Below are 27,626 nucleotides of genomic sequence, written 5' to 3'. Positions count from 1 at the left end.
TTTAGTCAACTAATAATAATAGAAACATGGCGTGATTAGAGAGGCAACCAAACCTGTTAGTTGTTTGTAAACAGAGTTAGTTGAATAAGTTTATTCAATATTTAAACATTTTTTACATCATTACCATTTAAGTCTCAAAAGGGTGTAGCTCATAAATGAATGGCGAATCGGGAAACAAGGCGAATCACTTTAAGCCGAAATGTTTAAAACAAGTAATTTAGACTTGCACTGAGTCAATATTCTCGTATCTCGCCCCATTGGCTCTATTCAATATCCCAGAGCAAATCTCGGCAGCCGAGAACCGCCTGTAAGACCATTATTAGCAAGCAGGTCCCATTCAGCATTGCGCCAAACAACCGAGGTCGATTGATTAGAAGTGAAGTTAAAGCTATCCGAAGATCGCGTAAGAGATCTACATACCTGGAAACATGGATTTAATTCACTGGATATAACTGCAATTGCTACGGAATCATGGCTAATTAATTTTGACTTTTAATTTGGAAACTATCTCATCCCATATCGTTGTGATATACAGGGCTTATATAAATTTGAATACAGGCTAATTATCCATCATGTGTCGCTTTGTGTCATGCTGTAATATTGGTAAGCTTTCTCATCTTCAATTAAATCAGTGCAATTAATTGCTTTGGCATACAAAAATGTTTGATTGTAATCGTACATTGGCAGACAGGGATTAAAGTTCAATAACTTATTTACGCTATTCCCCTCTGCAATCATGAAGATGAATATGTGTTCTATATACGACAGGCTATGCATGTGCCACCATTGTATTTTGAAGAACTTGCACAGCTGGTGTTCGTTCAGCGGGTCAGATTAATCTCTTCTGGATGTTTAATTTGCAAAAAAATATATGCCAATATTTCTAATCAATATTAATGGTAGAGTCACGAAATTCAAACTCATGTTTGCTCGATTGAATCTACTATCCGAACTTCCAGAGTTTATATTGATAGGCTTATAATACGATTGGTTCTTTCTCTCTTTGTTTATATGCGTGTTGATGATGTTGATATAATTATGATATGTACGCCTTAAACTTGAGAATGTTGTCAAGTGTCATCAACATTAACTGAAAGCTCTTAAAGACATGGCAGAACTATTGAACGGTTTGATTGACAGTGTAACTTCCTAGTCCTTAATTTAGGCCCTACTTAAGTGGTAGGTACATCATTTCATTTCAAAAGTGACAAGAGTATAATGTCGGTAAAACAATGCGCTACATATATAAGCAAGACAAATCGTATATTATGAATTGAAAAACAACAGCAATTAGATCGAAAGAATGTACAACGAAATAAATAAAAACAAAAAACCAGAGGAACAGAAACAGAATGATAGCCCATTTTCAGCCGCACTTGCATTGCGCAGATACGACCGGTTGTAAACTTCGACAACCAAAAAAGCTGCTACCGTCGACAACCAATCTGCAAGAATCAGTTACCTAACGGTGTAAAAAACGTCCAGCCGACCAAAATTACCCGGAGACCAATACCCGACCACTGGCAACCTCTTTGTGACCTGGCAACTCTTGGCTCTGACTTGCTCTGACGAAAGCGCTTACAATATTATTACCCGCAACAACTCGCATGTTTTATGATAGTCAAATATAATAATGTTAAAACTTGAACCAACTTCCCCCTATAAATCATTGAGCATCTACCTGCCGCCCATCGATTTACACATGCCCGCTTGCTCTCTCTCTCTCTCTTTCCGTCAAAGACGTCCACAACATTTCGAAAAACCATATACCAGGACAAACCATCGTCAACCAATTAATCATCAAAAACGTCATCCCCCACTGAGATTTTATAGAAAATAAATGCTTTTTTTTTTAGGTTTCATTTTCACAACAAAAGACTGAATTTTCGGCCGATAGTATACGTGCATCTGTAATATTTCCAGTACCATGGTTTCGAAAGGATGTTTTGGTCGGTATATTTTGCGAAACTATTTCAAAGAAGCTTTTGAAATTACGATACCATCCTTTGCTAAGGCTATATATATTACACGGTGTACTATATTTTCATGTAATGTGTTGTATTCCATTTCGTTTGCTTTACCCAGGCTGCCCTCGTAAATGTTTCACATTCAAACTGTTCTTGAATGCTGGAAGTTTTTTTTTAGCAAGATAACAATAATGCATTACCCGATTGTCTCTGTCGCTCTCGCTCTCTCTACCTCCTTAAATAATAATAATAATAATAATAATAATAATAATAATAATAATAATAATAACGTTACTTATAAAGCGCTTACCACCGAATTCTCTATAAGCGCTATAACAAACAAAATAGACTGATAAACAAATTATTATTAAACAAAAACAAAAAAGTGCAAATAAGCCTACAAATTATAATGCATTATGTAATACACATCAATGTGAACAGAGTAAATGTGTCTTAAGACAAGTTTTGAATTGGTTAACAGTTTCATTTTCCACCATCCGACGGGGTGGGGCGTACCCCAAGCCCACCTGTATCTACGCCGCTGCCAATGGCATAAAAGTGCAAAGATAATTAGTCCCGAAAATAATATTGTGACACGTGACAGGTGCATGATGGTTTCTCCAAGCCTTCCGGATTCCATTTTGTTTCACGTGATAATTTCAAAGTCAATAGCTGCTAATGAAGCCGTATTCCTTTCACGGGTGTACTACCACTTAGTAGTGCTTTCTAGTGTTTGTTGATATCTATACGGATAGCCTGCATGCATGTCAGGCAGAACCGCAAAAGACTGAATCAATATTTGAAGTACCAGATAATAAACTGTCGAGACTTTGGGGGCATTAATTACTAACAACCGGGGCATGGACCACTTCTAGTATTATGAAGTCCATGATTGTATTGACATGATTGAGACGTTATGGTATAATGTGGCCCAGTGGTAGTGCAGTGGTCTAGTAACCGGGAGGTTCCGAGTTCGAAGCCAATTCAATGCGGTTGTGCCCTTTGGGTAAGGCATTAATCCGCATACGTTCCTTGGAGAGTACTCATAGCCGTCGGTCCCCTGGTTGCTTACTTGAAGCGTATACTTTCTTAGTAGTCATGTCAAACATTCCTCAAACAGACAAACAAACAAACAAACAAACATTTCATGGGCAGGTTTAAGGTTTTTAGATCACATCTAGTCATCTACTATAATTTCAGTTTATCTTATACGGGGGGGGGGGGATAGCTCAGAAATCTCAAAAATAGCTCTGGTATTATAATAATAAATACCTCAATATCACTCCGATAAAATCACACTTTTACCACACCAAATCCTAAAGAGCTTTCACCACTCAATACGGTATAGCTGGTATCCGCCGATGGATCGGTTCACTTCTTTGATCATGAAACAAAATATGTTACATGTATATGAACATTATAATATATTTTACAAAAATATAAATGCAACCCGAAAATAATTATATCAGTTATTTACTTCTTTTGGAAACATATACTTTGATCATAATGCAGATCGTTTTTTACCGACATATAATTTGCTATTGATTTCTCATTTTAATTATTGTCTGTCAGGTTGAGGACTGATCGTCACAACAATGACGAACTCGGAGAAGATGCGATTCCAATCACCAAGCAGGTCTGTATCGAACCATAGTCCTTCATCAGCTCGCCAGGACCAGGTACGATCCAGCACGAAGAGCAGAGCCTCTGGTCCCAGACCACTGGGCACCCCAGCTAGTGACATCTCGATGTACTACGACCGAAGGATGGCTGCGGCACATAATGGTCGTTCGACGGGACACAGAAAGGGACGGATGGGACTGTGTGCTTCGGCCGATATGGAGAGAAGGCGAAATGGTCATCAAAATAATAAAGGGTATGTATTTCACAACTTCAATGTCTATGGATTACTCATTTTGCTTTAAAAACAAAAAACTAGCAAACACAAAAATGAAGAACAAAGACATCAATAAGAACAGCAATCTCTAACAAAAGAAAACGCCCATGCAGTTTAACCCCCAAAATGTCAAGGTCCGGTGTTAATGATGAAGCGGATCCTAATCAAATGATTGGTTGAGAGCGTATTGGGGCCTGCCTACACGTGACCAGGCATTTATTTTGCCTCACACGTAATTTTACTAATGACCGGTCATTAGTAAATGCTGTAAAGGCGATACTAATGCCCATCAAGGAGGGATGTGTGAAACTTCCTATTCAGCTTCAACTAATAGAAATAGTATACGCAAACTGTTGTCTGCTATCAAATTTGCATCTGAACGTTTAAAGAAGGCAACAACTATATTGAAAACTTGCAATTTGCTGCAAAGACAAGTTTGGATCACCAAGGACCTTGTTAGCGATTAAGTATAGACATAAAGCTTTAGTGATTGTCCATGACATTCAGTGGCATAGCATTGATTCAAAAATCGAGGGAATATTGTATGGTAGTTTTTTGGTTTTTGTGGGGGGGGGGGGCGCCTTTGTTGAATTATCGAGATTGAGGGAGATTGTAGGCACCTCATTTTCTTGTCCCGTTCCCCCTCTACCTTTTCTGCTTTCTATTAATCTTGCCCCTTCCTCTTTTTTCACCCTTCCATTTGGGAGTACGTGCCCCTGTCTCCCCCTCCCATATAGCTACGCGACTGATCATTACTAATAGCATGCAGGTGTACCGTGTCTCTGAAATAGATAACATTTCAATTATAGACAAAATTTGTTTTTGCTAGCACCCTTGTTTACAAACATCTTGACATGATAATGCAAGCTTCAAGATAGCACAGGCAATCAGAGACGTAAAGATTATTTATTGGGGTGTGCCGAAAATCTCGTAGAACCAAAAAGAAAAAAAAAAGAAAAAGGTCAATGTAAGGTCTCCCGAATTGGGTTTTAAAAGACGGAGAGGGGGGGGGGGGGCAAGTATCCCCTGGTCGTGACATTTTATGTAAAATATTTTGTGTGTAAATCCATAATTATCTTATTAACAATTAATGATTATAGACTGAGCCTATTCGGAAAACTTCAAAGTCTTGTTGTTGTTACCGATCGCTGTTCATTTTCTGTTGGCCTATATTGGTATACTTTCTGTCGGTAAACTTGACAATCTGACATTAATTTAAAACCTGCCGACGTACTTTTAGCTATCGCCCCAAATGTTGAATTTGGCGAATCTTTAATTATTGTGAAGTTGGAGAATGCTAGTGCCATAAAATGTCGGCAGCTTTGTTGTGACCCTTCCCTCGTTACTTCAAGATAGTCTTACAACGACCCTGTCTGTAAATAAAACTAAACAGTTATCCTGTGCAAAGTCCGCTCGATACATAAAGTATAATATGATGTTTCATGGTTAGTTTACAGCTGAATTACTTGTGTAGCCTTGACTACTATCTACATTTGAAGTTGTCATTTTATGGATTTATATCTTTGTACAGTCATCGGTAAATATAGGGAACGCCATATTTTAATGGTGGAATGTGTGAAATCTTGGGTTACATTTTGTTATTGAAAGGGCCCATGTGCTCGGGAAAGGTTTATTTCTGTTTGGCCTACAACTAGTTCGTCCAATAACCATTTGATGATTACTATTATCTATGATTTAATGATTATACCGTATGGATTGGACAGTAAACGCAATGGGCATTAGACAAGCTGGGAATTAGACCAAATGGTTAATAGACTTAATGAACAATAGACCAAATGAGTAGTGGATAACTGGAGATTAGACCTTATGAAAATTAGACCAAATGACTATTAGCCTAAATGGTCATTAGACCAAATGGTGAGAAGACGAAATGATTATTAGACCATGGTTGTGGATAGTAGACGGACAGCAGAGTGTAGACCATATGGGAATAGACTAATTAGGTAGTACTAGTAGACGAACTGGTTGTGGACCAAACGGCATATCAATTCCTCAAATTGTATTAACATGATAGGAGTCGACGATTGCATAACTATAGTTTTCGCGCAGCTCCTAATTTTTGCGAACATTCAGCTTCTGACGATTGAACATGTAGTCCGAACGGCATTTCATTTTCACGTAATGTAACATGAAACAAAATGTATTGAGAATTGAAATAATTTTTTCTTTAATCATAAATTATGTTGATTAATGGTTTGGAATTCACTTGACAAATGACAGGCCTTCTACAAGTATACTATACAGAAAAGTCTCTAAATTGGCTGGCAATGTTTTGTAGCCTATTTTGTACAATGATTGAAAAATGAGATTTCCGAAACCCATAAACATTTTGAAAGCAACCTTAAAGCGCTATGTCGGCCCAAAGCAAAAACACCCTTATAAATTGATAAATATTTCAAGGCTATAATTTTACATAGAGCCACATCCTCTTCTGATATATTTTTAATCAAAGTGCCCCTCCCTCGGGCCGCCACCCCCTCCCGATTCAGTTGCATTTCGCAAGGATAGTACTTGTTGTGCTTCCTTTTTAAAACATCTGCTATTATCGGTTACCCGAGAAACCCTTCAACTCAAAGACAGGGGACAAAAGTTGCTTTATTAGAAAACCAACGGATAAGGATAACAAGATTTTATTCACGTTCTGTTCAACCGATACTTAGCAACAGGAGAGGAATAACGAATGATAACAGTCCACAGCATAATACGGAGAGTTGGTCCTTGTGTATGAACTAAATCTACGTGCTTCTCTGTTTTTCAACAGTTTTCGTTTGGTGTTTGAGGGATGTTAACCGAAATTTCGTCGCTTTTCATTAACAATTTAGATATAAATTGATCAATAGCGTGAAATATCCGTACATCGAGAGAGTCAGTCGTTTTCTGAAATGTGCTGGATTAAACTGTACATCAAGTGATAATCTTATTATCAAATTACGATTGGATAAACGGACGCAACGCAGAAAATAAGGTAAAACATATTTGATACATGTGTATCTGACTGATTAATTTTAGGTGGATAAATTATGGAAGTCTGAATTTGATACTGTATGACTTTCAACCAATCAGGGAGAAGAATGCAGGACTTGCGTTTTTGAGTCCTAGTCAACTTGCCACATCAATATGACTATTGATTGCCAAACATTGTCTTTGTGGTTAGTTGGGCTGTTTGATTGGAGTGTGGTTTACGTTTAGTTGGATGGTCAAATATTCTTGACTTGGTTATACCTACTGTAAGTCGTGTCAATGAACTGGTATTTGGTAGTTTATCGTGAATTCGCTTGATTGTTTATGCTTGAGTTACCTTTGTATCCCTCACCATTTTCGTCCTCTCCATCCCCCTCTCTTCCCCCCTCCCCCCCCCCCCACACACACTCTATTACACTCTCTTTTTAGAACAAATTGGTTGTCATGTTCTTAAGTGTAAATAATCGGGGTGGGGGGAATGGTTCATTTGTAAATTCATTATACCTTTGATGCCCATTTAAAAAAAAAAAATAGATATTTCAACTACATTTTAGTGCGTGCACATTAACTTCTGACACTTTATTTCCTGAAGCGATGATAACAAGAAGCCTCTTTTTACAGCCCAAGCCTCTCTCTCTCCCTTTCAACTCTTTGTTTCTTTCAACTGTCGGCTGGAAATGACACACCTGCGCTCCGCTCCGAGGGTGTAAGACCACACCCTTCTTACCTCCTCCTTCTCTGCACACCTCATCTAAACTGGAGAATCTACCAGAGGGTGTAAGACCACACCCTTCTTAACCCCTCCTTCTCTGCACACCTCATCTAAACTGGAGAATCTACCAGAGGGTGTACGACCACACCCTTCTTACCCCCCCCCCTTCTCTGCACACCTCATCTAAACTGGAGAATCTACCAGAGGGTGTAAGACCACACCCTTCTTACCCCCCCCCCCCCCCTCCTTCTCTGCACACCTCATCTCAACTGGAATTCTACCGGAGGTTGTAAGACCACACCCTCCTTCTTACCCCCTCCTGTAGGTGACCCAATCCTTGGTCCGTCGTTTCCGGACAACTAATGTCTTGTTTACCACCTCCAACCATCGATCGTCCATTGTTCCTAAAAACATGATAATCAATAAGATGAAAGGACCCGTCCTGCCATGCGAATCGCCAGACACATTACATCCATCGATTTCTGCGACTCTTTAGAAATTAGCATGTTTTTCCTAGATCAGGAGGAAACGGGCCTTTCCTTCATACATGCAAAATAATTTTATTAAACTCTCAAGTCTAATAATGACAATTTATAATTGAGTGATAGGATTTTATGCCACTGCAGTGGTGTGACTGGCAAATTGTGGGCGTACTCGTCGATTTATGTCGCTCCTAGTTTTTGGAAATGAAGTATAATGTATAGGCTTGCCTGTATGCGTGCATCAGGGGGTGTTTCACAAAACTTGTCATCAGTGACAAATTGAAGTTTTTGTTGTAAGCTACTGAAATCCTTGCTTCTGATTGGTTATCAGCTGATTTGTCACTGATATTTGTCATTTGTCATTGAAAAAAGGGCTTTGTGAAACAGGTCGCTGGATGTGATTTTAAATCTTGGATATTAGATGCATGTTTCCGGCAAACATGCCTTCATGCAGCTATTATAATCAACTTCAATGTGCCAATACATCTTATCACTGCGGGTTTTGAAGTATTACCATGAAAACATGTACCTATCTTCTTTTCCAGAAGAGCATATACCGTGGGACTCGCTATATTCCATCTCCTATTTACAAAGAAACAGGCTTTGAATCAAATTTACTCCTGGCGATTCTGTTTTTCTCAGCGATTATAATGTAAGAGAGAACCTTCAAGGAGCGCTCTTTGTCATCCCTTTCACTTATATTCAATGAGAACATGTCGTCCTCAAAGAGGTGAAGTCAGTGGCGTACCTATGGGGGGGGCAGGGGGGGCAGAGTGCCCCCCTGACGGGCTCCAGGAAAAAAAAAGAAAAAGGGGAAAGAAAAGAAAAGAAAGGAAAAGGAAAGAAAAAGAAAAAAGGAAAAGGGAAGAAAAAAGGAAAGAAAGAGAAAAAAGGAAAAAAAGGAAAGAAAAAAGGAAGAAGAGAAAAGGAAGAAAAAGGGAAGAGAAAAGGAAAGGAATAAAAATGGGGAATTAAAAAAAAAAAAGACCATGGCCGTACGCACCAGGGGGGGGGGGGCAGTTGACCCCAGATATATTGAAAACTTACAGTTTTTTTCCTGAAAATGTAGTGTAGGTCTATACCAAATCCTTCAATTCTACTTTTGAAAATGCAAAAGTACCCTCATGACCAGTTCGGTCGCTCGAACTCCCTTCACTCCTTTTGCTTTTGAAATTCTTCGAAAACTTTTAACGCATCTTTCCCCCTCCCCCACCAGAAAAATATTCCGCATACGGCCCTGAAAAATGAAAACAAATGAAAATAGGAAAATATAAGTGATATAACAAATTTGAAACTCTTCGCTGGCGCGAACTGCTTGCTAGCCTATTTTGTATTAAATGTTTTCACTTGCTCGTCCCCCTGAAAAAAGAAAAGGATTAGTATTGCCTGGAATACAATTGTGCCTGCCCCGACGGGCCCCGACCTGCAACCATGGCAACAATAACACACAATTATGTACCAAATGTTACTAAAAGAGACTAATTCATTTTTCTCGCTCGCTACACACGCTCGCGAATAAAAGGAATTGAATCGCGTTAAACGCGATTGCGTCCATCCTGACCTGCACCAATAAAAACAAGTTTATTTATTAATTTCTATTAAAAGAGAATTTATTTTTTTGCTTGCTCGCTATGCTCGCTCGCCAAAATGGAATTGACACCGCTAACGTGCCCGCCCCAACCTGCAATAACCAGTTAATAATTATGTACCAAACGTTATTCAAAGAAGTTTTGGTGTGCTCGCGTGCTCGCCAAAATGGAATGATTGTGTAAGCCCTGCCCTGCAACAAAAAAATCTGAAATTTATGAACCAATTATCATTACAAAAATTTTGCTCGCTCGCTACGCTCGCTCGCCAAAATAGAAATAACACCGCTTTTAATAATCACGTCCCTGACATGGAACAATGAACCCAAGTTTATATACCATATTTTCCCTATAAAAGAGAAGTGATTTTTTTTGCTCGCTTGCTACGCTCGCTCGCCAAAATAGAAATAACACCGCTTTTAATTATCACGTCCCTGACATGGAACAATGAACCCAAGATTTATGTACCATATTTTCCCTATAAAGTGAAGTGATTTTTTTTTTGCTCGCTCGCTACGCTCGCTCGCCAAAATAGAAATAACACCGCTTTTAATAATCACGTCCCTGACATGGAACAATGAACCCAATTTTTATGTACCATATTTTCCCTATAAAAGAAAAGTTTTTTTTTTTTCACTCGCTACGCTCGCTAGCTCGTGGAATGATGTGCCCACCACTAATAACCTGCTACAATATCATTAAAAAGAGAAATGTAGGGGGTTGCCTGCCCGCCAAAATGGGATTGACATTACCTTAAACACGATTGTGCCCGCCCCCTACCTGCAACAATGAAACAAATTTTATTTAGCAATTCATTGAGAGAAAGATGTATTTTCGCTCGCTAGCTAAAATGGGTATAACTTCATCCTAAACATAATTGTTCCCGCGCCCGGCATGGGACAATTGAACCAAGTTTAAGTGGCAATTATTAAAAAAGAAGTGATTTTTTTCTTGCTCGCTACACTCGTTTGCAAAAAAATGAAATTAACGTCGCTAACAAGTGAATGTTCCCAGCCCCAACTTGCAACAATACCAGTTTATATACCAAACGTTACTTAAAGATTTTTTTTTGCTCGCTCGCTCGCCAGAAGTGAAAATTAGCATCGCCTTTTTTGTTTGTTTCGGTCGCTTGCCCCCCCTGACGGAGTACCCCAGGTACGCCACTGGGTGAAGTGTTGTTACACAATTGTTACACAAAGGAAACTCCCCAAAGCCGGAGGCAATCTCTTTAAAGGCATCGTTTAACAATGTTAAATCTGAGATGCACGGCCCTACGTGTTATTAGTGTCTGTGATATGGTGTAATATATTGAAGCCCTAAACAAAAAATGATCATGAAGTGCCTCAAAAAAGTAAAAAATCTTTGAGTGACCGGTTTTACCATTCTCATTTCCCCAAATTGACTGTAGTGTAATAAAAACCGTTAGGAAAACGAAAAAAATTAAATTTTGATTTCCAATCATAAATATCTTGATAATCAGACAGGCGATCGGCTTGTAAACGTTTTGGGATTCCTGAATGACCTAAAGGTTTATAACTATGATTGCAGCATGAAGTAAATCCAGGATTTTGCTCCAGTATTTGAGGCAATGTTACCGAGTCACTTTAAGTCTATACCTAACAACTGAATTAACAGACCGCCTAAAAACCGGTCCGATCATAGTTATCGGACACAACTTAATCAATATTGATTGTAGCGGCTCTGAACACAGACAGTCGAAAGGGAGAGTCCTTTTTGTTTACTGGCGAGACAGCACTTAACATCACCGCTGTGTCACAGATACATCTTCAAAACGGTTTGTGGCACGCGTGGCAACGTTGGCCTGTTCTTCTTGTAGAAGACATCTCTTGTACTTTCCATCGGATTGCATCAATTTCTTGGATGTTTCTGTGTAGTAAGGAGTTTGCTTGATTCTCTGAGCTCTTGGTGAATGATTTTATTTTCTTGAATTGAAGGAACTTTCGTTTGTTTACGGGTAGAAGAATCTGTTTGTTTCAGATGATTATGGAGAACGGAGGCTTTTACGCTTCGGCGAAACTTCCTTGGCTCGGGGAACCCTTGTCGATAAGATTAGTGAAAGGAGACCAGTTCTGCCCCGACCGTCCGTAGAATCTGTACTGCCGTTTGAATATTTATCTCCTGGATTTCGGATATTAAGCATCTGTAAGAATGTACACGCGTTTGCTACGGAGATGGAGTCAACAGGATTCGTTTGAAAGGAGATAACCATTGGCGTCATCATTTAAAAAAAAAGTGCCAGAATTTACTTATTTATCCGGTTTGTCAACCTACGTGTATGTCTGCTGTCATGGGAGGTTTCACAAGCATAACAAGGAAACATCCAAAAGAAAAACAACAAAACAAATGTTTTAGCTTTCAGATAGTCATAGAATGACTCCAATCTTGAACAGTGACCTATGCAGATTCAAGCGTGAAGATGACTCACTTCGTTAATCTCAACGTTACACTCTTCTCGAGACTTTAAAACTACCAAGGAATTATACATATACTACCCGATATACCTATGGGCATTGTGATTCTAAAATGTCTTGTGGATGAACTATTGTTGCGTCAGCGGTGGGATTTGTACCTAACATGGTTTATGACCTCGAACTGACATATTTTCAAAGCGTTTGATTATGAGAGACATTACCATGACTACGCAGTAAGTCGAAACGAAACTTTTAAACCAATCTTTTTTTTTTAATGTTTAGGTCACTAAATGTTACCCGAATTTTGTACATCACTTTCATTGGCAAAATGAAACTACATGTAGTATGAAAATCGTCATAACGTTATATCAAGCAAATTTAGATTCTGTAAGAGACAAAAACCAAGCTTTGCTTTCACCATAATACATTGTTTTATAAGTAGACACGGTGATAATTCTGTAAGTCTTTACACATTTATGAATATCAGATAAGTAGAGACAACCTTATGCTATAATTATAATTATTTACATTCATGTAGAAATTGAGACTGAGGAAAATTATACAAATTGACGTACCTCACGAGTTTCGCAAGATCAGGTGCCCTTATCAATTTCATAATGAGATGCGGAGTATTTTGAGGTGCATGTGACGGTCTGTGATCAAATAGGCCATTTTCGCAATGTAACCAAATTTAATATCTAGACTACGTGAAGTGCCTTGATACGAATTGTTTAATTAAATAGTCAGAAAGCATATTGCATATACATGTATTACATGTTGTTAGATAGGGCAAGCAATAATGCTTGTCATACCTAGCAACACATAATCTATGTAATGCAGCTAAAATCCAACGCGGTTTAAGAATATTTCCTAGCAAAAAAGAAAACCAAACTTCCTTTACATTTCAAATAGTGGAGAACCGAGCTTGTTAATTGTTTAGTGTGTCTACAATGCTGCTTTGTATAATTCTGTAAATACTTTAAAAAAAACATTATTCTGTAATTTTGTTTATTTGATTTTTGATCAGTAAAGATTTTAAAAAGTTGATATACATGCTTTTGCCCATAATGATAAAACATTTGTTTGCCTCTTTTCATCGGAGACGATTATCGGAATGTTGTTTGTTGTCGATAAATAAATTTTATATATTCTCAGAACGTTATTATCTTAAGAGTCATAAGAATTATAGAGACTGCTCAATCAAGTTATGAGAAGTTTTATAATTTTTCTGTCGGGAATGGGTCAAGTTTGTAGCAATTATTTCATGAAAAGAGGTAACAGAGTAATTGATGGGTAACAGTGTATATTTAATGATGTTGCCAAAATTGTCGACACCATGCGCCCCCCCCCCCCCTCGATGACCTGCATCGGGAAACACCTCCTGAAGAAGACAAATGGCGTAGAGTTTTAGCGACATCATCATATGCCTACCCCTAAAAATGAAGGGGACACCAGCATCGGGGGGGGGGACAATGGTGTTGCTCTGTGAATGAAATGAAAAGTTAACAAGGTCATTGTTTAAGTGGATAATATGGGGATGGGGCGTAGGTTCTCTCTTTACATTCCCCTTTCTCTTTTCCATTACCCCTTTTTTGTATGTTTTTCTCCCTTTTCATTGTCAGTTATTTCGATTTAAGGGCATGTGCCCCCTACCCCCTGAGCTATATGTCACAGTGCATAATATAATAAGTTCCTTTATGTCAACTTTCTTTCAAAGGCATCTTCCTCATCATCGTCTTTGCACCTCTTTTCATTTTACAGAAGCTGGGTCCACAATGGTGTGGCCTCTCGTGCTACGGACCGCCACTCCTTCACCACCATAGTCTCGCCGCAACTCACTCGACGCCAGGCTCGCTCCGACGTCGCTATCCGCGAGCTCGGCTTGACGAGATCGCACACTGTGGCCGAGCTCCGTACACCGAAGATCAACCTCACCGGGGTGACCGGCGAACGACCTCGACCGCAGCTCTCGAGAGCATCGACGTGGTGCGCGATGCCGAAGGTCTCCTCTCGCTCGATGTCGCGGTTTTCTTCCATCTCGACGTCGAGTCTCCCAATGATTTCCAACAATACAGACGGGCGGGCTGATGCTCTAGTCAGCGCCTCATGCGATGGGTTGGTTGAGCGTGTCTCGGCTCTACGGAGTTTGGCCAATAATCCCAGATTAAAGGTAAATCTAGAAAGAAAGCTAAAAGAACATAGAGCATGAATTTGTGCTAAAACGTTTCACTTCCACTACAAATATGCTTGCATATTTATAGATAGCTTGACCGTAGTTTGGAAGTGAATATTTTTTAACAATTATTCATTCATATAATGTGGTAAATATTATAAGCTTGGCAAGATCTTCTTTAATGTTTTCATTTCTCAAGACCACTGTGTCCACATCAAGCGAATAACATAAACGATTTATATCCTATATGATTTTGGGCTATATTGGCTGTTGAAATGAAAAGTATTCCTTGTAACTTGAACCCTTCTCGTTTGGCTCTTGATGGGACGTGGTCAAGTATCTAAAAGAAGAGCCCCAAAGGCCCTAGATATATGTATTGAAGTCCATCGTGGACACTGTGTTATAAAGAGTTGCGACTGATCTGAATCAATCGCAAGTTTACAATTTCCTATATCTGTTATGTAGTTGTGATATATGATTCGCAAATAAGTTGCGTTTAATCGCAACTGATTATAAGATGGGCTGTGGTCTAGATTTTAGGGATCACGTTTGGGGATTACTTCGTTGGGAGTTGATTCCACTCCAAACCTATAGTAGTGGAATACACTCCAAACCTATAGTAGTGGAACCCACTCCATATTAGCGGTTGAATTAGTACTTTGAGAATGGTTTCAACTGTTTTTTGGGCCTGGATTTACACTCCAAACGACAAAGTGATCTCTATCAATATGACTCCAAAAATTTGGAGTTCCTGTACTTAACTTTGAAAGAGTAGATTTATCCACTGTGCCATCCCGTCTTACCTTTGACCCTCTTTGATTTATCATTACTTGCAGGTGAGCATCGTCAACGGGGCACCTACGATATCACCCCGCAAGAGCACGCTTCCATTTGGACTGGAATCAAACACATCTCAGAGAAGACACCACCGAGACTCCAAGAAAGAAGTCATCGTTGAGCTTTCGAAACATGGGTACCACTCTCGCAGCAACTCGCCTACCTATCGTCGGCTCATCCACGCGAAGGAACAACTCGACGTCGCGCTCTGCAAGAAGTTACGCGCTGTCAGACAGCAACTTGACGGGCAGACGGCGCGCGAGAACTCCGCCATGAACGGAGGACTCCGGCTGAAAATGGACGAGCGGAGTTCGGAGGAACGGTACAAGGACATGGTGGAGAAGGAATTGGAAAATGACGAAGCCTCGGAAGTTATTGAGAACATGACAATCGCCAACAGCGAGCCGCTTGCCATATTTGAAGCGTTAGATTTGCGAAATCCACGCCCTCACGTCGATCTCAACTTTGATATTCGTTACGTACAATCGCATATCAATGACTTGGATGTGTTGAATATAAATGTGGAGGAGGAAGAGAAGAAAATTCAGGAGAGGCGAGATAGAGAGAAGCGCAGACGGCCAGCGCGCGCACCCTCGCATTCTCCGACGCATTTCCGCAGAAGCTGCGAAGCATGTAGTGTGGAGGGCGCTCATCAAACGGACAAATCGCGCGTGGATTACCTACGCACGAAAAAGTCGCGGAGGATTAAACTCCGCAGACGACAGGAGAAGGATAGCGACGATAGCCATGATAATGATAGTGATAATGATATCGAGCCGCCGCTGATGATGGATGAACCCATCACAACGCAGCCGGACTTTCTACCGTTACCGTCACCTTCTACAAAATCGTTCAAAACAATGAAAAAGACCCAGAGTGAAACGTCGAAATCGTCGAAATCGTCGAAATCGTCGAAATCGTCGAAATCGTCGAAATCGTCAAAATCGACGAAATCAAAGACTTCAAGTATCGCACAATCTGTGGACGTAGCGGAAGAAGCAGTAAAATCTGAAACAGTAGAAACGGTAGAATCAGAAACCGAAAACCGGTTGCCATCGCTATCTTCGTCATCACCCTATATGGATACCCGATCAGCATCGGTTGCCAGCGATCAGGAATCTACTGGGACAAAACCCGAGACTTCGACTTCCGAGTCGCCGGTGGAGGAAGATAAACCCAAACTGAGCGACAAGGAAAAGTTTTTGATTATGAGAAAACGGATGAAAGAGAGAGAGGAGGAGAAGTTGGCCAAGAGGGAATCGTTTGTAGATTATTCAATGATTGCGTTTCATGGATCGCGCAAGGAGAGGGCGGGGAGGGGGCAGAAGGGGCTTGGCAAGACCCTCTCCAACAGACTCGAGAGTATGGCGTCCTTCAAATCCAAACCAGAAGACGACGGTAAAACTAAAAGAAAAGGCTTGATGTCAATGTTGAGCGATGATGATGATGATGATGATGACGATGACGACGACGACGATGATGATGACGATGAAGAAGAAAATGACGAGTAGAGCTTTCAACTACGAAACATTGATTAATATATATATTTCACTACACTTTGTGAAGTGAAAATATAAGTCGACACAACAGATGTTTTTGTTTTGTTGTATACAGTGTGAGTCCAAAAAAAGTTTACACCTAGAAAACTGCTAATTATTTTAAAAATCATCTATGAACAGTAAATTATTATACATCTGATGAAAGAGTGTTTTATCCCAAATCAATTGGTATCATTTTTGTGTGGTATGTGTTCACGCTTGGATGAACAGGAGGAATTGTTTGCAAGAGTGCAAAAATCGACTTGCGCCAAAGTAGCTTATGTGATGTAAAATAAAACAATTGGGATTTGGGTATTAATTCGGTCTTTGCAGATCCAAATAACATCCTAACAAAATTAATTATGCCACACGTATCAAATATCGAATATCAAATATCAACGAAAAATTTTGCGTGTGTGTGTGACTTTGCTTTTGCAAAAAGCATATGCAATGCATTTCATTTGATACATTCAATTCATTCTCTCACTCCGCTAATCCCAATATAATATAGGCATTGCTTTGGCGCAAGTCGATTTTTGCACTCTCGCAAACAATGCCTCCTGTTTATCCAAGCGTGAACACATACCACACAAAAATGATTTGGGATAAAACACTCTTCCATAAGGTGTATACTAATTTACTGTTCATAGATTCTTAAATTAATTAGCAATTTTCTAGGTGTAAACTTTTTTTTGACTCACACGGTAGATGACGATAATGATAATGATGAAATGTTGCCATTTGAACGTGAATTTCATGTGTACTACAGTTCGTAGATACTTCCTTAGTAATTTAATGGATCCATTAAAAGCAGGCCTATATGAGGAAGCGAGTATTTCAGCTGTGAAATTGAAAATGAGGAGCATGTCTTCCCTGACAGTAAAGACTTTCGAAATTTCACCCTAAGGCAATGAACATCCGTAACCTTCTCCGTCAAGTTTTGAAATGTGCAAACATTACCATGACGTCTTACGTAATCTGAACATGATTGCTGTAGGATACATTGAAATTGCATAAGTTTCGATTTTTCGAAAGCCTTTAATTGTGATCGTTTTGTCTCAAAAGGCGGTGACAAAAAAGTAAAAATATTAACGAAATAATAATGATTGTCCCCTTTACCCCCCCCCCCCCCGATCCGTCGGAGGGTATAAGCGGCTGGAATAATGCTGTCTCGAAAATTCTTTAATCGTCAATGCTATTTTAGTGAAATGAGTAGGCCTATGTGACAATCCGTTTTTAAAATAATATTTCTTGTTTTCGTCTTGAGGCTAATACGTTCTAACAGAAATATTTGATGTTGCAATATACGTTTTTGTTATGTAATACATTTCACTGCGAGTGACAATCAAAAGCTATGAACTGCTCAAAGAAGTGCGCAGGACCTTGTATTCCGTTCTGACTTCTTTGCAGGCAGTATAATTAAATGCATTTTTACGAAATACGTTCAACTGCTCGAGGTTTTGATTTTCTCTTTGCTCTTCTTAATAATGTCATGGGACAAAAAAATGTTCAAATGTGGCGTAGGTTCATTCAAATGTTTTAGCGTTTGAAAATGAGAAATATATTTTTTTGCTGTCCTATTTTCCGTATACACAGATGAGGGAAAGCAAAATCGCCTAGAACATTCCTCCATTATATTGAGATTGAGAAAGAAAGAGAGAGAGAGAGAGAGAGAGAGAGAGAGAGGGGAGATGGAGAGAGGGAGAGGATGGGTACGTTATACGCTAAATAAATATTACTTGAAATTCTGATCATGTATGATTTTGGAATATTTCAGGCTCCCTATCATAAACTCTTTCACATCGCTCATCCATCTTACCCCTCCCCATCTCTCTCTCTCTCTTCCTCAACCCCCTCCGTCTTATTTCTTTCCCTCTCGCCCCTTATAACTACCCACGATATGATTCCCACTTCATAATTGTGAAACCAACACAAAGTATTGAATACCCAACACGGTTCTAGGACACCAACCCCCTGGACACCCACCCCGGATAACCACACTCATTCAACTACCCCCTAGGACAACTACCCCCTAGGGCAACCACCCTCTAGGACAACTGGTAGTTGTCCTAGGGGGTATTTGTCCTGGGGATAGTTGTCCGAGGGGTAGTTGTCCTGGGGCTAGTCGTCCTGGAGGGTGGTTGTCCTAAGGGATAGTTGTCCTCGGAGGTAGTTGACTGGGGGTGGTTATCCGGGGTTGATATCCAGGTGTCCGGATACGACCCAACATCATTACCTGTCATCTGTTTAACCCCTTCCAAACTACCATGACTACAACTCTCATCCTCTCCCCTTTCTCACTCTTCCACTTCTCTCTCTCTCTCTCTCTCTCTCTTTTTTCTTCTCTCTCTCTCTCTCTCTTTCCTTCTCTCTCCCTCCCTCAACTTATGGTTAACCATTATAGTCGCTACTTTCTTTATACCCATTGAGAAACCAACACAATATTTATCACTGTCCAACACCATTATGCGCTTCAAATTCATCTTTTATTCCTTTACTTAAAAGTTTAAAGAAAATACAAAGTACAAAAAATCAGCAAACTATAACGACCAACATCTTTACCATGACGTGACAATACATTAAACATGAAATAATTGGAATTGCCTATGTGGTGACAGGCGAATTCGAAAGTAATGATAACCATAAAGGATTATCCCCAAAGCATAACAAATAACATTTAGTGTTTGTTATGATATAGTTATATCAAACAATTACAAATTAAACGAATCATTTTACATTAGTACGTTTACATTTGCATAACATTCTTCACTATCTTTAATTGCACCTTTCTTTTCGATTTTTAAAAATCTCAAATCTATCATTGATTTATGCTTTTTTCACTGAATAGACCTTAATATTTTCATTAATTCAAATCACACACATTTTACACTCATTTATGTGAATGAGTTATATGAAATAATCAGTCGGCTGTAAACTTCCCAAATTATAATAACCCGACCACCCATTCCATCCGACTCCAGACCACACCCATCCTCACCAAAACTCCGCCCAATTCAATCCTGACCACACCCAATCATCTTATCTCGCCCACTATACCCCGGACCGTACCCTACCTGAGCCCAGTCCCCCTTGCTACAATCATTGTTGTATTATTAGGACGGTTTTGCATTTTATATGCCATCTTCATGTTACTCGCAAGTGGCCAACTCCTTGGTTAGGCGTTGGCAGACGTGAGGGCCTTTCTGCAGGTCACGGGCTCGAGTCTGCATACCGTCAAGGCACTCGCTGAATTCACCCCATTCACCAAGAGTACATGGAACTGTTGGGATTAAGAGATCGAGTTAAATAGTCATTATGATAATTAACAATTCTGTTTCCCCCCTGCATTTCACAATCGTCCCCATGAGGTTCCGTGCAATAGAATCTGTTACCAGGGCCCCATTTCACAAACTTGTCAAATGACAATTTTTGTTATAAGCTACTGAAATCCTTGCTTCTGATTGGTTATCAGCAGAGTTGTCACTGATTTTTGTCGTTTGTGATTGAAAAAAGGCTTTGTGAAACGGGTCCCTCATTTAATACAGTGCATTTCAATGAATAAATCCTACCAGGTATATGTACACCAGTCCTCTTCAACACATGGGTAGCGGGAGAAAAGACTGAATAAAATGTCGTATCAAAGACTATACGCCGCCGCACACTTCAAATCTCGGCCCAGCGCGCCGGGCCGAGATTTGAAGTGTGCATCATGCTGGATTTAGAGTCAAGCATGAACCAATAATATACGGGGGTCGGGGGTCAATAAAAATTTCTCATTACATTCATACTTGAGATCTAGAGATTCGTTATTATTCAATGCCATGTTCGGTCACACTGTCTTGAAAATGTCGTGAGTTCATTTCCATAACTAAAGTCAACAATTTTTCTGTATGTCGGAGAAATGAGTTTAACGGGAAGCGCGCTAACGGGAAAGACCATTCGAAAGGAGAGATGTGCACTATGTACCGGAGGTGTTGATCCTATTATGGATCGGTATACAGGTCCCTCCCCCCGCCCTCAAATAACTGGAGAGTATTAACTTTGTATTAGAATAACCCGAGAAATTAGTTTGCCCCGCCCCCATCCTTTCTAAAAAGCACTGTCACCCCCACTAGTGACTCTACAATGCATTCTGGATAAAAGTACAAGAAAGATTATAAAGAAAAAGAAACGATCAAGGACAGACAGAAAGAATGACTGTATGAATAATTGAAGAAGAAGAAGGAGAAGAAGAAGGAGGAGGAGAAGAAGAAGGAGAAGAAGGAGTGGAAGGAGGAGAATTGGATGAAGAATAGGAGGAGGAGCATTATCGGCATCATCCATGAGACCATCACCCACCTTTTCCTTTCTTGCAAGGCAGTTCATGCGTCCTGACAGCTTCGCATTCAGCTGGGGCGCCCTCTACGACCACAAGCGAGCCAGTCATGGTGATTTGGTTTGTTGTTTCATTACAGGTAGGAGCTTGTTCCCAGTTATATCTGCATCGCATGGGCCTACCTCTATGTTCTACGTTGTGAGAGAAAAAGTGAGTACAAAATAACAACATGGGTGTAAAATAACATTTACAAATCGTATAGCGGCTTTTCAAGTAAATTAGATCTATGCAGGGTCGTCGATCACTAGAGTTTAAATTGTAATAACCCAAAAAAATACAGACAAGTTTACAGACAAGTCTTTTTCCGCCAACGAACCAAAAGTAATTTCTCAGATTGCAAAATTCGTTGACAATGATGAAATCCGTATCAACTCAGATTTGCCGACTGGAGTAAAGAAGAAACCCGAATATCTTAAGATTTGTACATTAGCCCTCATGGTTTGAAAATCATAGATCCCTCGGGCCCTCCACAGGAGAAAAAAAACATAAATAAACTACTGTCCCTTTTCTTTCGGTCAAGCAACTTTCATCAACAAAAAAAGAAAGAAAAGAAATCGGGTGGGACCGTAAACCTATGACGATTGCGACAATGGTAGTGGTGGTGGTGGTTTATGATGATGATAATGGTGATGTTGATGAAGATGCCGTTCGTACCTGGTTTAGAGCAACCATCCTCAACAGCCCTAACCTGGGTGATGACGAGGAGCAGACGATAATGCTAACAATGATTATGGTAGTGGAGGTGATGATGATGATAATGGAGTTAATGTCAATAATATTTGAAGATGGCAATGGTGTTGATGGTGATGATGATGATGATGATGATGATGATGTTTGGGATGTTAATTATGAAAATGATGATTAGTGATGATGACGATGGTAACGACGATGACGACGATGATGAAGACTTCCATACCTGGTTTAGAGCACTCATGCTCAATGGTCCTGACCAGTCTGCATTCCTCTGAAACCTGGGCGATGTCGGTGAGGGTGTCCTCTCTGGTCCTAAGGTTTGTCGTCTCGTTGCAAGGTCCAAACTCACCCCGGGTGTAGTTACAATCTGACGCGGTCAAAGGTCAACATTTATTAGACATGTACAAGCAGGTCAGAAAGATTTGAAGGGAATTAGATGTTGGTGCAATAACCGAACCAACAAATGAAATCAAATAACCAACATTACACAATTAGGGTTGAAACGTCGATATAAAATTGGTTACAAACCGAAAAAACTGTCTGGTTTGAGTGATTCTTTCCCCAACATGGCGACACACAACCTTACTGAGGCTATTGAAAGTGCCTACATTTTTTAAAGGTCCTTGCAAATGGGGCCATTCCTCTTAACCTAGGTGCGGTTCTAGAAGAATCTTTATTTGGGATGGGATTGGGGCGCTTGTCCATCAGGTCTATATATTCATATTTTGTACACATTGTCTTGTTTGTATTTATTTACAAACAAAATTTACTGAAGATTGTTTTTCTACTCGGACTTGAGGCCTCCAAACAACCCCTTCCTGAAACCGCTTTTGGCCCCTACCGTAAAAAAAAAACCTGGATCCGCCCATATACTCACTTCTGTTTTCATTCCTGATTGACTGCCTATCACATCGGATGGATTCAACGACTACTTCCGGGCACTCTGAGGTAGGGGTTCCCTTGAGGACCTTCGTCCTGTTCATTTGGTTCCGGGTCAGGTCGCATTCGGATAGCGTCGCTCGGGAGTATTTGCATTCTAGGAAGAAAAATGCGAAAGGGAAAAAGATGATGAAGAAAAAATGTAATGGAATTTCAGATCGATACATTATTTTTGTTTATGATGACGACGATGTTGATCGGAAGCTCATTCATTTTTGTTGACAAAGAACACAAATGTTTTGCATTTGATTTTTTTTGTATGAAATCTCATTATTTGATAAATTATCGCATCAAATTCTGTTTGCATGCGTATCATGAATATTTATGACTAGCACGTTTAGGTTTCTATTGAGCCAATCAAATGCAGCAGTAGGATGTGTAGGTTAGGTTAAAAAAAGACGCGGCCCGCTGGGAAACACCCCAGCTTCCCCATGCAGTCTACGTCTGGAGATGACAAATTCTCTATCGTGGTATTTCTTTTAGCTCACCTTTAGCTTTTGCTGGTTTATCATTCTTGTTGGGTTTACGGCCCCCTCGTGATGGCTTCTCCGGCCTCCTTCCGTTTCCGGTTCCGCTATTTTCCCGGCCCTTTCCGTTCCCGTCTTTGCCCGGTCGACGCCCTTTACCGGGTCTACCGCCGCCTCGAGCTGGAGCTACGGTGGCGACCGCTTCCTCATCATCGACTGCAACCGGTGCTTCATTGTTGACCGCTTCCTTTGCGCACTTGACGCGGCAGTCGACAGTCTTCGTGGCTACTTCACATGGCTCACCACTGCAGTTACCGATCTTTTGCCCCTTACCGCATGATCCCGTGTTCGGCACGCACTCGCTCCAGATCCATTCCATCTGGGCTGCAGACGTGTTGTTGCCTATGCACGGGTGAACAAATTGTGATTATTAGAGAGTTAAATCATTATTGAATTATTCATTACTATCAGAATGATGATGAACCGGATCCTCATTGGTTGAGAGCGTACACGTGACCAGGCATTTATTTTGCCTAGCACGTAATTTTACTAATGACCAGTCCTTAGTAAGTACTTATGACCGGTCATTAGTAAAATCAAGTTATAAAACATCATTTTATAAAACAAATAATACACATCATTTTGCTCGGGCATTAGTAAAATAACCCACACTCCAAACACCCTCGGCTATCGCTTCAGGTGTGTTTGACTGTTCCACAGGTACCTTTTGTGGGTAATTCTTACTAATTCCCACACTGCTGTGTATTTTGTATACTGTCGATGTTCTGTCAGTCTCGAAAGACGACACTATTTAGTGCCAGTACATTCTGACTAATTTTCATCATAATGTTGATAATTATGGCCAATGCCTATTGCGCAAGAGGCGTTATGTCGCTTGCGTTATTTCCTGCATGCGCTTATCAAGCATTATTCTAAGGTCTTACTGATATGTTCAAATGGTATGCGTATACTGTTTAAATTATTAAAGAAAGGCTGTTCTTGCCAACACGAAGGCTCCCCCCCCCCCCCCCACTTTTAGAAACACTACTGACTTTAAATCAATTAGACAGGTGATATTCTGAAGAGATCCATTCCGACTCCCATCACTTGGGTCATTTCCCGTGCTTCCTCAGACTCATAGATTATTTAGCCCCAGAATTATCTAATCTCTCAGGTTGGCCTACCTTTTCCTTCTCTCCTTCCGCCCTCCTTGTTCTTGCCTTTGTTTTTTCTTGGCTCGGACCTCGCAGCGGCTAGGCCCAGGACCAGGGCCAACACGACAAGCAGGACCAGGAACCGATTCATCTTGGGCTGCAAAGAAAGAAGAAAATGTTCAGGTTATAGGTGTATTGTCTCCTATTCACTTTTTGGCGGATCGGTGGGGGTGGGGGGGGGGGCTCTAAATATATCCACACTTTATTGAACATTCGCTTTCAATCTGATATAGGGACGTCCATAGGAAAACGGACAAAACAATAGCTCTGCGTTATAGATTTGTCATTTGAAAGAAGGAGGCATAATTCTATATTTTTTTCAAGCAAAAGGACTATAAGGGGATGCATACGAAAACAACAAGGGGGCTACCCCCCCCCCTCTTTGCTACCGCACATTTATGCGCGCATAAAGGTATGCCAGGTTGAAATTTTTAAAGGGCGCGTGCCCCTTCTATCCCTTCTCCTAGATATTCAATTACAATTATATGGCTCATGATTCATCCGGCTAGTTTTATCTGATAACAATCCTTATCTCCATTTGTCCAGTTTTGTTTCACTGTAAACAACCTAGCTGTCACGCGTTGTCTGTAAGAAGAGCAACGCTCATGACTGTTAATTAAAGTCTGAAATATTTGGCGACATAGATGTCGAAGCGAGTTGGTACAAAATGAAAGGGTGCATCCCAGTTCATTATACAGACAGAATGGGGGTGGGAACGCATCCCTATTATTTTGTCTTAAGTCTTTTTTCAAAAAGATGAATGAAATTGTGTGTTTCATCATTTTGTTGGCGAAGGGGTGGGGGCTACACTATAAGTCTTTTACCTTTTCTCTACAGACAAACCAAAATTAAAGACGTCTAGTGGGGTCTTTGTGAAACTCCCGTCACTAAGTCCTAAAACCGGACTTAAGGATGCTTAAGGCGCATCTTAGCGCTTAGTGAAACAAGCCCCTGGTCTTCCCTTCTACCTAGCAACAAGCGTGAATTGTGTTGGTTTTAGATTGCCCTCATTCATTAAAGATTAATGCGTTTGAAATAAATGGTCATGTGGAGTTTGGACTTAATCATTATATATTTTCGAAAGGATGGCATTTCATACAGGGTATACAATACGATCGCAATGATTTCGAATATGAACCTACTGCAATTTGAAATGAATTGAATTGAATTTATTCTGCAACATACATATTCAAATCAAATTACAATTCAGCGATACAACCTACACAAAATATAACACATTTTGGAACGTGTATGCAATATAATAATAAAAGAAATGTTGATCTCAAAACAAAATGTAATTGATAACAAACTATCGAGAATTAGTAATTAAGATATCTGCAGATTTCTTGGAATAGCCATGTCAATCACCTTTTGAAATGACGTATTACGTCATCCAAAAAGGATTTCTATAGAATATACGAAAAGGTATTGACAAACAATTAGGGCAGTTATGAATACCGGATTAGGACAATTATAGGCATATCACGGTCTTCTAGGAAAAAACATAAACGGTGTTTATTATGTTTGTCTGTCGACAAGGCAAATATTTGTCGACAATCAGATGAACGCAAACCGTATATTCTCATCTGAATGAACTCTATTGTATACTATATTTCTTTAAATCTAGTTCTAAATAATAAACACTAATAAACAAAGAAAAGTCAGTAGCCCCCCCCCCCCCCCCCGATAGAAAAAAAAAAGAAAAGAAAAAGGTTTTAAACATTAATTCTATCAGTCGGGACATTTCTGTCTGAAAAGTATGGACACTATGTCATTCATGTTAAAACCTTTGCTAACATGTTTACTTGGGCTACGCTTCCTACACACCCCCCCCCCCCCCCCCCCCAAAAAAAGTATGATATTCACGACAATAGTTCTTGTAATGACGAGCTCTCTTTCGTTATAACTTTTGCATTCAATATTGATGGATGTTTCTTCCCTGGGGACCTATAGTGACGAGTTATTCCATTAACCTGGTATTAATGATGATATAAAATACTCGGAATCCAGTCTGCATATGTTACGTTTTGCTATGACGGGCAAGCCTCAGGCAAGTTTTCAGGTTGAAAAAGCCAACCTTTGTTTAAAAAGTGTGCATAAAATTTGAATAATTATGTTTGTTAAACCGGTCTATTAAAAAGACAGGTACCGGGAAATGCTCTGGTTTCCTCATCACGTATCATTAAAGTAAGGATCCTGGTAAGATTTAAAGCCGACCAAACAATGCTGTTGTGGTATGATTTACCACTATGTTCGGAGATGGCTGTACATTAAACAAAGGCCGGAAGCGGGAATGTAGGCATTGTGACGTCATTCGACCCCGACCAGCAAGGCTAGACACGATGCGGTTAAACATGATGATAATTATAATCAAATATACGTGAGTTATATAGTTTCGAGGAATTAATTAAAGGAAAATGCAACCCAACAAACTTGTGCTGATTTCCTTACTGAAAATGTCCTAAAATTGCAGTCTCCTTGTTATCATTTTCCTATTAAGTCACCATTTTGATTAAACTAGTTTTAAAAAGTTTAAATGCTCGTTGTAAGTGTTCTTAACTCAACTACAGAATCTAAATCGGAAAGAAGATGATTGATTAGATTTCCATTTATTCGAAGATCGGATTCCAGAAGGATCATAGACAGAATAGTGTGCGCTGGGTATAATACCATTTCAAGGTTAAATTTTACGAAAAGGCGTATTGTTAACATGATGATTTTCCTTCAAAATGTAGCAGTTTTATTTTACGATATAGCCCAAATCTATCTTGTTTGAGCTACATCATTATTATTAGATCTTTGCTCCATACATACATGTTCACCCCACGTTTTAAAGCCCCCTGTCCCCTCTTGCTCTCTCTCTCTTTCTATCTATAATATCTCCATTTTTTTTTTTCTCTCTCTCTCTCCCTTCTCATGCTTTCCAAGGGAATCACTGCACCTGATAATCAATTCGCTTCTATCTCATTACGTAAACCTCTATTTGCATATCACTTATCACGCGTATTCAAACTAACTGGTGTTAACTAATTAAACTTGTCTGAATGTAAAACCTTTCTCAGTCCGACTGAAAAAAACCGTCATCTTGAAAATGATTGTGATGCTCGCTATACACGGCGATTGACTTCACGAATTTATACATGTTGCATCAGACACAATACAAATAATTTCTCAAACTCACCTCAGTGTTCTGTCGACGGCGCTGAATTTCTACCAATATCTCCTTAAATTGCGATTAAACAATCAAAATGTCGTCAATAATTGTAGAAATTGATGCTCTGATCTGTCGACTCGTCGCCTGCGGGTGCCGTGAGTTAACTGACTGGTTTGAT

General features: G+C 39.9%; 2 protein-coding genes across 3 annotated transcripts; one reads left to right on the top strand and one right to left on the bottom strand.

Annotated features, from left to right (window-relative positions):
- Nucleotides 1-112: 112 nt before the first annotated feature.
- On the top strand, nt 113-16,742 carry LOC115924919 (glutamic acid-rich protein-like). Of its 2 annotated transcripts, XM_030987797.1 has the most exons (4): nt 113-603; nt 3,540-3,843; nt 13,820-14,228; nt 15,068-16,742. In XM_030987797.1, the coding sequence occupies exons 2-4, from the start codon at nt 3,563-3,565 to the stop codon at nt 16,577-16,579; spliced, it is 2,202 nt and encodes a 733-aa protein (XP_030843657.1). In that variant the 5' UTR covers nt 113-603; nt 3,540-3,562; the 3' UTR covers nt 16,580-16,742. The 2 variants fall into 2 exon arrangements, with proteins under 2 accessions (XP_030843657.1, XP_030843658.1); XM_030987798.1 differs by lacking the exons at nt 113-603; nt 3,540-3,843 and adding an exon at nt 12,171-12,291.
- Nucleotides 16,743-19,073: 2,331 nt separating this feature from the next.
- Nucleotides 19,074-27,626, bottom strand: LOC115918715. Its single transcript, XM_030987796.1, has 7 exons — nt 27,476-27,626; nt 24,265-24,391; nt 23,102-23,482; nt 22,552-22,710; nt 21,898-22,041; nt 20,945-21,112; nt 19,074-19,886 (listed from the first exon to the last, which is right to left on the bottom strand). The coding sequence occupies exons 2-7, from the start codon at nt 24,383-24,385 to the stop codon at nt 19,756-19,758; spliced, it is 1,104 nt and encodes a 367-aa protein (XP_030843656.1). The 5' UTR covers nt 24,386-24,391; nt 27,476-27,626; the 3' UTR covers nt 19,074-19,755.

This window comes from Strongylocentrotus purpuratus, unplaced genomic scaffold (genome assembly GCF_000002235.5).
Source record: "Strongylocentrotus purpuratus isolate Spur 01 unplaced genomic scaffold, Spur_5.0 spur5_scaffold_17, whole genome shotgun sequence".
Taxonomy (NCBI): domain Eukaryota; kingdom Metazoa; phylum Echinodermata; class Echinoidea; order Camarodonta; family Strongylocentrotidae; genus Strongylocentrotus; species Strongylocentrotus purpuratus.
This window is presented reverse-complemented; position numbering and strand designations above follow the sequence as displayed.

Coding starts and splice junctions, on each gene's coding strand:
- LOC115924919 (XM_030987797.1), top strand. CDS start 3,563: ATGACGAACTCGGAGAAGATGCGATTCCAATCACCAAGCAGGTCTGTA. Junction 3,844..13,819: donor GGTCATCAAAATAATAAAGG/GTATGTATTTCA, acceptor TTCATTTTACAG/AAGCTGGGTCCACAATGGTG. Junction 14,229..15,067: donor CCAATAATCCCAGATTAAAG/GTAAATCTAGAA, acceptor CATTACTTGCAG/GTGAGCATCGTCAACGGGGC.
- LOC115918715 (XM_030987796.1), bottom strand. CDS start 24,385: ATGAATCGGTTCCTGGTCCTGCTTGTCGTGTTGGCCCTGGTCCTGGGC. Junction 22,711..23,101: donor TAAACCAGCAAAAGCTAAAG/GTGAGCTAAAAG, acceptor TTTTCTTCCTAG/AATGCAAATACTCCCGAGCG. Junction 22,042..22,551: donor AATCAGGAATGAAAACAGAA/GTGAGTATATGG, acceptor TGACCGCGTCAG/ATTGTAACTACACCCGGGGT.